The sequence below is a fragment of the Asparagus officinalis genome, chromosome 3 (genome assembly GCF_001876935.1).
Source record: "Asparagus officinalis chromosome 3, Aspof.V1, whole genome shotgun sequence".
In the NCBI taxonomy this organism is placed as follows: Eukaryota; Viridiplantae; Streptophyta; class Magnoliopsida; order Asparagales; family Asparagaceae; genus Asparagus; species Asparagus officinalis.
In genome coordinates, this window is record NC_033796.1 from 58,740,075 (window position 1) to 58,751,250 (window position 11,176).

An 11,176-nucleotide genomic window follows, 5' to 3' on the forward strand; every position below is an offset into this window, starting at 1 on the left:
TGCTATATCGCCGAGACTCCCGCCGACGTCGCTGTTTAGATCTGCCGCCTTCAGCACCGACGCGCTGCACCGTCAACGTCGAATCGTTCGACGTACCCGAGGTAAGATCCCATTACTTATTTACTCACAATTCAATTTCTAAATATGTTATGAGTTAATTAATTAGATTAGTCTGTGATATATTATTACCTACGTGGGATTGCTTGACATGAATAGCTGTGTGGAAGCTTATTGTTTTATCACCTAGTTGTTATCCAATAAGAGAGACTGTACATAAAGACGACTTCTGTTAAAAATATGATTTATAAGCGTGCTTCAAAGCATGGCTATACTCACTCGACATCGATATCCCGATGTGAGGAATCCTAAGTTCCCTTGATATCGATATCCTAGTATGAGGTTTCCTTGACTATTACTATTATAACATTGACTAGACGATGCACTCTTGATCGAACGTGTCATGGGTCACGGTTATTTCTATAGTTTTACAGAAGTCGTTCCACGGTAACTCCGTGGCTAGTGCATAATATTTTATGTACGGTCATTTAAATTAATTTGACAACATGTGGTTATAAAGGGGAATTAGATGGAGAATATAGCATGTATATAAACGGGCACATCGCTTTCCTGTTATTGTGATATCGTGAGTTTTATATACATTGGCCAGATGGTCAATACTTGACTTGAAAGCGGCACCCAGACAGGTTTACGGGGACCCGATTATATACATGAAGATATTCTTCCCCAATTCAAATAACATGTAAAATATGTATAATATGCTTGTGTGTTTTCTGGAAGACTTTGTTAGTTTTGTAGAGATGTGGACCAATAAGTTTTAGGATGGCTAGTTATATGACCTCGTTTATTGGCTAAGTATGAATTTTTATGAGATGTAGGCCAGTTGAGTTTTCTTTTCATACATAGATTGGAATTAATATTTAATTATCTATAATTTGAGACATATGGTATATACATAAGGGTTTCCTTGTTTGGATTATTTCGCTCGACATACTACGTCTCTTGTTGTAGATTTTTAAGTATTAATTCTATCTAGTTGTATGATCCTGTTACTTGGATGATTATTCTGATCGCTAGCTGCATGACTTCATTACTCGATTGATTTATGGATTTCTTATGATTATCATGTTTTAGTAGTGAATTTGCATGCTGGTTTTGTTGGATTTCCAGTTGCATGTTTCTTTATCATTTCTGTTGTTGTATCGTTTTTCGCATTGGGTTTTCATTCGTTCTTTTCTTTTTGTGGGGTCTTGCTGTGTGTTATGCACGCTGACGTACACCTGTTTTCTCTAGTGTACGTCAGACTTAGAGGAAGAACATGTTCAGATTGAAGATGTGCCAGGAGCCAGGAAATTCTCAGCAGGAGTGCCTTGCAGATAGAGTTGAAGAATAGTCTGAAGTTCTGTATCTCGTCTTATTTGATGATCCTAGTTGTTTTTGTAGTCTTTTCCCTTCTATTTCTGTTGAACAATGTATTTCATATTTCTTCAGCATTCATTTGTTCAGATATGTATAAGGGCATGTTGACCCGAATATTATATCTTGGATGATATTCATTTGTGATATGTATTATTTTATTCTGTGTTGTTCATTATATTCTTACTAACTGTGATCGGAGACATGTGCCTTCGCATTGTTTATTTATTGACGCTTAGCGTATTAGGTTGAGGAGAAATGTTTATTTTTATTTATTCTCCTTAATCTAATACGTCGTGGGCTTGTTCACGTTCCGATTCTCCGGTATTTAGGAAGCGGGGCGTGATAAGTTCTTCCAAAGAAGGAGGGACTGATGCAGGAGATCAAGTATTGGACGAACCGAGAAGAAAAGTAGCAGAGTCGACTGAACAGATGGATGAGACGAGACTCGACTTAAACCAGACGAGACGACAACAGTACAGACGAGTCGAGATGACGACATGACGAGTCGACATAACCCAGCCGAGACGAGCAGACGACTCGAAGCGACAAGATGAAACGACAAGCGACAGGACGAATCGACACATGCCAGTTGACATGAAAGGCGGGACGACTCGACATGCTTAGTCGACTCAGGTCCAGACGACACGAAAGGTAGTGCTAATCAGAACGCCTCGTGTCGACTCAGACTTCAGATTAGGAAAGAGTTCATCTTTTTTATTATTTCCTTTTTGGATTTGGTTATTTCCTTTTAGACTTAGAGTTTCTTTTTTATTAGGGTTAGGATAGATTTAGTTGGCTATAAATATTAGTTTCTTTTGTAAATTGTGAATCAACTTTTCAATTATTCAATCAAGAGAATTTTTCTCCTTGTTTACATTCTCAACTTTGAGAAACTTAGAGCTTGTGGATTCAAGCTCGTGAAATACCTGTTGTTGTCAGGGCTCGTCGGCATCGGAACGATATCGAATCGGTCTCCCCGTTTCTACTTGTCAGGGCTCGTCGGTATCGAAACGATATCCGATCGACCTCCCCGTTTCTACGTCTGCGTCATTACTATTAACATGAATTAAAAATAGTCAACAGTTAAGGCATTAACTTAGTAAAAGTCAAGATTTATTAACATGAATGGCTAATAATTGACACTTAAGGCTAAATGTTAACAACAAATGAGAATTATTGATATGCATTGCTAATAGCTAATAACAAATGAGAATCATTGGCATGCATTTCTTCAAAATGATTATACTTGATATTGTTGAGATCATACTCCCAAATTAAGAAACTGATTCTACACTACAATAACCAGTTTCTCACCACCATTTTTTCATAAACAGAACCCATAAATCTCAATCGCATTTCAAACAAATAAACTGATAACTTTCTTTCTTTTTTCCTTCTCATATTTTTAACTAACATCCAACACCATAATTTTACAAATTACTTATAACAAAAATTAATTAAATTCAAAATCATTCAATTGATTGGGAACTTACTTCTTCTTAGTGACGGGTACAGCCTCCGTCGACCGTCTCCTCTTGCGGTCTCCAACTTTCGGTCCACTTTTCAAGCTCAATAGGGTTATCGTCGCCTCGTTACTTTCCTCATCCTCAGAGGATATCAGAGAAGAACCGCCAGCGGGGGATACGAAGGCCGAGGCAGAGGCGGATGATTTTGGCACATCGTCCTTCGTCAACCGAGCCAAGCGATGCTGATGACGAACCACTTCCATTTGGATGTTGTCTCCTTCACCCATCTCTACATTACGGTTCTCGGCCATTTAACTTAAAAAATTTCAGAAAATTTTAACAGATTTAATGGATGTTTGAGTAAAATTTAGGGTTTTGAATTTGGGTTCTCGCGATGAGAGAGAGAGAGAGAGAGTAGACAAGTTTTGGGGGAACGAGTTAAGGACAGTTTTGAATTTTGATAAATAGTTCTCTTTGTGCTAAGTTGAAAAGATAAATAGGGTCTAAAACATAATTATTTTATGTATCAAGTGTTTTCTTACATATAAAATAATACAGGGACCTGTTCACAACCACTTTTTTTTTACCTTGACACATTTTCCCCAAATTAGGGGAAACCAGCAGCTTTGTTGATATGACATGTTATTAGGCTAATTTATAGCGAGCCGGTGTATTATTGCCTTACTAATTATTGATTGATTAGGACTCATTCAGCTCTAACAGCTGTCACTGGCTCTGTCAAAAAGGAGGAAAACACCTACTGCTGGTTTCTAATTTTGGTCCCCTTCCCATTCTCTCTCTCCCTCTCTCCCTCTCTCCCCAATAATAAAACCTCAGCATTTGAAATTGCACAAGATAAGAAGTTGCAGCTTTTGTGGCCTTCATTACGTTGTACTGATTCAGATAGTGAAATAATGCCAGTTCTCTATTAATGAAGCTAAATTTCACAAAGCCCCCCCCCCACCCCACCCCCCCCCCAACGCCCACCCCAAAAAACAACAACAACAAAAAATCCCCACTGCACCGCACCCCACCCCACAAGGGAAAATCCTTTTGTGATTTGCATGCAGACCCCGATTAATTTGTCATTCCATTAAACCCCAAATAGGGATTGGGTTGTGGGTCACGTCGACGCCGGGCTGAAGTGGGCCAGCCCACCCGACCCATGATATACGGGTCATGGGCTAGGCTTTGATCTTAGTCCGCAGACCGATGGTCGAAAAGTAGCCCGACCCTACGTCTAGCCCCCGCCCATGCCCGCCCTGCCCCGTCTCGGCCTATGTTATATTTTTTGATTAGACTAATTGTTCTTTTAGCCCTTTGGTTATACAGCTAGCTGCTAACAAAGCCAAAAGGTCATAGGTCTTTGGCTCTCTTTTAGCCCATTGAGAAACAAAGCGATGATCTTTAAGTTTGCTGCTGTCTACTTCGAAAGATTAAAAAGTTTAATACAAGTTTAAAAATAATTTAAGATAAGTTTAGATTAAAAAAATAAATTAGAAATAACTTTATAAATGTAATTATAACTTTAATATAATTAAAAAGGAAAAAAAAAGGGAAAAAGTTAGACAAGAAACCCATTGGTCGGTCCATGACCCGCGGGCCATGGGTCGGGTCAGACCCGGTCCACACCTAAATAAGTTGTGGGCCTGGCTGGGTCCATTCCACACCCGAAATTAGAAAAGTAGGCCAGGCTCATTCTGGCTTGAACCCGACGGGAAGGGTCACGGGCATGAACCGGCCTGGCCCACGCCAACCCCTGCCCCAAAACGTCTCCTACCAAATCCTCAAATTAACACGCAGTTCACACGTGACTTTAATTGATTAAAAGCCTTGGTAACGAAAAATACCCTCATATATTTGTATGTTGGGGGGTATGTTGGAAAAAGTTAAAAGTTTGTGGGGGCTTGTTTGAGACAACTAAAGTTCAGGGAGCTTAATGGGAAAATTAAGCTTCGTGGGGTTCAGAGAAATTTACCGTATTAATTACATAAGAGAGAGAGAGAAAGAGATTCCTTTTTGGTCCCTCAGCATATATCGCTCGCATTAAATATGAGGAAAGAAAAGGGCATCAACAGCTAAAAATGGCTTCTCTTGTCTTGTACCCCTCCTCAGAGTGTGAGATATTTTTCAGTGTGCGTGGATGTGGTGAGTATAAAACTATAGATTTCATTTTATTGTTTTTCATTTTTTATTTTTTTGAAGAGCTTCTTAGGTTGCGTTGTGCATTGTGTATAAGTACAAGAAACTAGTGCCTTCAGACTCAGCATTACTAACAACCTGCCTAAATTCCATCATTGCTCTGTTACAAAAACCTTAACGAACAAACAAACAAACAAACATTCTACATTGCATACCGAAAGGAGAGGAGAGGTAGAGCCATTTCAAACCATGACTGTACCTGCGATAAGCGGCGCCGATACCAATCTTGAAGACTATGACATTGTGCGTTGGTTCGAAGATATCGCCGACAACGCTGCACAGGTCCAGACCCAGATTCTCAAGCGCATCGTCAAGCTCAACTGCAACACAGAATACCTCAGGAATCGGCTCGGGACTGAAGTGCTCAATATTGAAGAATTGGAACCAGAGGTTGTGGAGTCATTGTACACTTCATTAGTTCCTCTTTCGTCGCATTCTGATCTCGACCCTTACATTCAGAGAATCGCAGATGGTGATGATTCTGCACTTCTGACTCAAGAACCCATCACCATGCTCTCTCTCAGGTATTTTTACTTGCATACAAAACAAGCGTGGTGCATGTTTCTTTTTTGAATAAAAAAGGGCACACTTATCTTTCTAAACTAAGCTATTCCCCTCTAGCAATTTTGTTCTCTTCTCAATGGGGTCACTAGCTATAGTTCAATTAGTTTCATATTTTATTTTATTTTTTTCCTAACAGTAGTGCATACTCCAAAGTGGAGAACAAGCATATGTATGTTTAATTTGTTGCAGTTCAGGGACAACTGATGGAAGGCAAAAATATGTGCCCTTCACTCGCTTCAGCTCTCAGTCTACTCTTCAAATCTTCAGATTAGCAGCTGCATACAGATCAAGGTAATATACGTTTTAAATGTTTCATACACCCTTGAAATACTTTTGGATATATCAATCCGTGAAACTTTTTCTCCTACAGGGTATTTCCAATAAGAGCTGGAGGCAGGATTTTAGAGTTTGTATACAGCAGCAAACAATTCAAAACCAGAGGAGGCCTGACAGCAGGCACGGCGACTACCCACTATTTCGCGAGCGAAGAATTCAAAACGAAGCAGAAAACAACTAAATCCTTCACTTGTAGTCCGTATGAAGTGATTTCAGCCGGTGACTACAAGCAGTCCACTTACTGTCACCTCTTATTAGGACTGCTCTTCGCGGACCAAGTAGAGTTCGTCACTTCAACATTTGCCTACAGCCTAGTCCAGGCTTTCACCGCTTTTGAAGATGTATGGCAAGAGATCTGCGAAGACATCAGACACGGGACTCTGAGCAGTAGAATCACGATAACGAATATGAGGAGCTCCGTGCTGGATTACATCGCTCCGGATCCAGCTCTCGCATTAGAAATAGAGAGTAAATGCAAGGAGCTCAACAGTTCGAATTGGCATTGTATGATTCCTAGACTTTGGCCAAATGCAAAGTACGTATACTCCATAATGACAGGAGCAATGCAGCCTTACTTGAAAAAACTAAGGCATTATGCTGGGGATCTAGCATTGGTGTGCGCAGATTATGGGTCCACTGAGAGCTGGATTGGTGTGAATTTGGGACCATTGGATCCCCCAGAGAGGGTAAATTTTACAGTGGTTCCTACATTTTCTTACTTTGAGTTCATTCCTCTCTCGCTAATAGTCAACCGAGGAAGCGAGTACTCATTGGCTAATGATGACTATGAAGAAGGCGAGCCCTTGCCGCTGTCTAAAGTTAAGATAGGAGAGCAGTATGAAGTTGTTCTCACCACTTTCACGGGTAAAACTTGAAAACAAAACCTTCTCTAGTCTCTTTTAACTCTTTATTTTTTACAGTACTTTACAGTACTTTTTTTTTATCTTCTGCCGATGATTCGATGCAAGTTTGCTCCCTTTGACTATCTGCCCTTTTGGCCACTAGACAACTGGTCATGTCCAACGTTAAATCATTCGCGTCTTTTCCGTTCCTGACAAAGAATGGATATGTTAGCGTCATGCATATAGGATTCATCTACTTATATTCAGTATTCCAGTTTCATAAAAGGCTAAGCATCATTTGAATATCTTATAGTTTTCCCTATTTCGTAATTAATTATATACCCTCAGTTTTGGCAGCCCTTATATACCTAAATTTTTAAAAATTTTGCACTTCAATATACCTTTTCCTATGCAAAAGTGAATATTAAGGTGGACATGTAGTAAATTTAACGAATATTAAGGGTTAAATAGTTCTCAAATTAGTATGTAATGTTCATGTAGGAATTTTCGGGGAAGTATTTTCACGTTTCCATATCATAAGGCACTGAAGTGCGAATTCTAAAAACTTGAGGGTATATAAGTGCTGCAAAAAACGAGGCTATATAACTGTGAAATAGGGAAAAAACTATGAGATACGTAAGTGCTAATTAGCCTTCATAAAATGAGACATTGGTCGTTATACTCTTATTGCGTATCAGTGCAGTTTTTGGTCACTCAGGCTTTCAATCCACTTGGCGGCAGTCGATAAAAGTAAATAATTCTCCATTTCAGGACTCTACCGATACAGGCTGGGAGATGTGGTAGAAGTAGCAGGCTTCTACAAAGGAGCACCTCAACTAAATTTCATTTGCAGGAGGAAGCTAATTCTAACTGTAAACATCGACAAAAATACCGAAAAAGACCTGCAGATGGTGGTAGAGAAAGGGTCAAATCTGCTCAGCCAAAAGACAAAAAGCGAGCTAGTCGACTTCACAAGCAATGCTGATACATCTAAAAACCCCGGTCACTATGTTGTTTACTGGGAAATAAAGGGAAATGTCGAAGATGAAGTCCTCAATGAATGTTGCAGAGAGATGGACCTCGCATTTGTCGATCATGGGTATGTTGTGTCACGAAAGACAAATTCGATAGGACCTCTAGAACTGAAAATTGTGGAGACTGGAACTTTCCGAAAGATACTTGAGTACTATATTGGCAATGGCGCAGCAATGAGCCAATTTAAAACACCAAGGTGCACAAGCAACCAAGTACTGCTCAGGATTCTCGGTGATCGCACTATAAAACAGTTTCGAAGCACTGCATACCGGTGAAAGATTACTCGAAATTTTGACAGTTATCTTGTTGACTCACTGCATTTATGGATAGTAAGTTGCAGTTGTTATCAGACTGTTCTTTGTTAACATTAGGCGAGGTTTTCCTCGTTTTGATTTTAAGGCACTGTTTGGCAACCAAAAAAAGTGTCTTATCTAAGAGCTTGTGTCTTATTGACTTGGTCAATAAGCTAGTAGAGCTGTTTGGTGACCAAAAATAGGAGGTGATTATTTAGGAGATTGTGTCTTTTGCAAGTAGCTTTTGGAAAGCTACCTCAAGTAGCGTTTGTCTTTAGGAAGAAGCTGCCAATTTTTTTCTTCCGTTTTTACCCCTAATAATTCTAATTTATATCAATAATATTGCATGTCCTTTATAGTCATTTAACAAATTTAAGCTAGTTGTACAGCTACTTTTGCCAAACAGCTCTAGTCAATTAGCTAGCTACACAGCTAACAGCTTTCAGCTACAATTTCACAGTTTTCAGCTAGCTTAACAGCTTTCAGCTATAATCTCACAGCTTTCAGCTAGTTTTGTCAAACAGAGCCTAAGTTATCCACATATATAACTGTTTTTTGAAGTATAAATGTAGTATAATCAATATGTTTCATCATTACAGGGGACACGGGATATGATCTGGCCACATAAAGATACGAAAAATGATTCCTCACTCCAAAAATATTCTCCATTATGAAAACTAAGTACAAGACTTTCAAAACGTAACATGTTCATGCCCATCCGAACTGACAACCAATCAAACAAAATATCACGTATGTGAACTTGTCCTATGTTTTAACCAGACACTTGTGCAAGCTTCAGCCTGAGATATATAGATTGGTAGACAACGAGAACGATGTCCCGGGTTGTCGACAAACCATGGTTTGTCTATATCGATCTCCATATCGGTCACGTGCGCTCGTGAGATGATTGGAAGTGAAGAGCCTGTCAGAAATCCCCCCAAAAAAATGAGAGGATTTCTGCAGAAGGTGATCAGTATGTGTGAGGAATCCAGTGAAATCCAAACCAAACGGCCTAAACACAAGGGGAAGTGACGTCGCGGATGTCGACGTTCCATATCTTATAGCCACAAGGGAGAGTAACGCAGTGATCCATAGTTGGAGATAGTCGTGGTCCAGACTAAGAGAGAGATGGGCGCATTCCCATACATCTTTGTGCTGGCTGTCGGTTTGTTAACGTGGTCCTTCCGCTCTACAAAATATGAAAGCCTCTCCTATTCCTTTATGGGGTCTTAATGACTGTGACGAGGAGTGGGTCTCAATTTGGATATGGAAGTTAATATAATATACATACACATGTCAAAAGGAGTAAATATGTCCAAGTGCAATAAATCTCTTGCTGTCCAATGATAATGAAATTTTGAAAAGGGATAATTGGAAATAGACCCCGTGTACTATCGCTCAGTTGCGGATAGGCCCTGTAGTGTTTACCCAAGTGCCGATAGACCTCTCATCGAACTTTTCGACTCTTTTAAGAGTCCAAAAAGATTAACAAATGGAGATATATCCTCACCAATAGAACTACAATGCGGTCTATAAAGCACTCTGAAAATTCTTCCTTAAATCTTTTAAGTGTAATTAAAAAAAATTCACACAAGGGGTCTACCGGACATAAGTAGGACTGTAGGGAGTCCATCCGCAATCATCAGTACCTTTTGAAAAAAAAAAAAAAGATGCCTAACAATCTGTCTTTCTAGCGGAGTTAAAACAATTCTTCCTCTTAACTTATTGATTCTTATTTGATATTTCACACTTCATTACTCCCTTTTTTTCAGAAAACAAGGCCACAGTTGTTGTGCTGAATTGAGCACAAAAATGGGCACATCCTGGTCATACAAATGTTACGAATTCAACCAGCAAATAGTTGTAGTTAATTATCCCCACTTAAGGAAAAGGTAAACCTCCGGTAACGCCGTGATGCTTGACTTCAAGCTCACACCAGTACCATGAACAGTTTCTCAGTGTCGTGGCTCTTTCTATTACCATTAGTGCACGTTTGTGGTGTGGCAACGGCCGACAATAACTTGTTGGGTATGTATCAATACTGCTGAAATTATTGAACGTACTGTATCTCGACTTTAAGTTTGGAATTTAATTTGAAAAAAATATCAGTCATACTTAATAACATTGCGTTTTTGAGGTACAAACGTACATGTAAACAATTAGTACTCACTGGAGTGGAGATCTTCTTTTTCTTTTGGAATTTTTTTTTTAAATAGACATGTTTAGAAACTTATTTTCAAAAAACGACCCCAAAAGTAATTGTCATTTTCGACCCCATTTTAGCCCCCTGGCTAAAACTGAGTCTAAAATGGCGAAAAAACATCAAAAACTTCACGGGATTTTAAATCCCGTAAAGTTTTAGCCCAGGTAGCTGAAACTGGATCGAAAATGGTGAAAAACATCAAAAACTTCACGGGATTTTAAATCCTGTAAAGTTTAAGCCCTCACTAGCCTTTGGATTAGTGGGGACCCAAGCTTCACGGGATTTCAAATCCTGTGAAGTTGCAATCCAAATTCCAGAGAGCCAACGCTCTCTGGCAAGTTGGATTGCAGCTTCACGGGATTTGAAATCCCGTGGAGTTGTGATAGGGCCTATTTAAGCTCAACGTGATCTCTTTTCACGTTTCCCCGATCCGCTCTCTCTCTCTGCTCTTTCATCACCAAACCCTAGATCCATATACTGTAGTTGCCGCCGCAGTCGCATCNCCGCCATCACCGTCAGAGTTCACACGTTGAATATCAAATTTAGGGCATCGACAAATTTTCGATAAAATCTTTAAAAAATTTTATCTTTTTCTGCTAAATTTTTACATATTCTCACTATGGGTCTTACTGGAATATTGTATGACGAGAAGTGTGCGGTGGAATTATTTATTGAAAAGCATAACAGAAATTTGGGTAATCGGTGATTCACGATGGAGTATACTCTTGTATGTTGGAGGACCTTGAAGTTGACTCCGTCGGCTTTTTGTCTCCTCAACAGGATATGGGATGGACACAG

The 11,176-nt window shown here is 39.5% G+C and overlaps 1 protein-coding gene across 2 annotated transcripts; it reads left to right on the forward strand.

Moving 5' to 3' along the window:
- LOC109834199 (jasmonic acid-amido synthetase JAR1) lies at positions 4,999-8,277 on the forward strand. Of its 2 annotated transcripts, XM_020402143.1 has the most exons (5): positions 4,999-5,495; positions 5,565-5,629; positions 5,859-5,960; positions 6,040-6,869; positions 7,619-8,277. In XM_020402143.1, the coding sequence occupies exons 1-5, from the start codon at positions 5,295-5,297 to the stop codon at positions 8,155-8,157; spliced, it is 1,737 nt and encodes a 578-aa protein (XP_020257732.1). In that variant the 5' UTR covers positions 4,999-5,294; the 3' UTR covers positions 8,158-8,277. The 2 variants fall into 2 exon arrangements, with proteins under 2 accessions (XP_020257732.1, XP_020257731.1); XM_020402142.1 differs by having other exon boundaries at positions 4,999-5,629.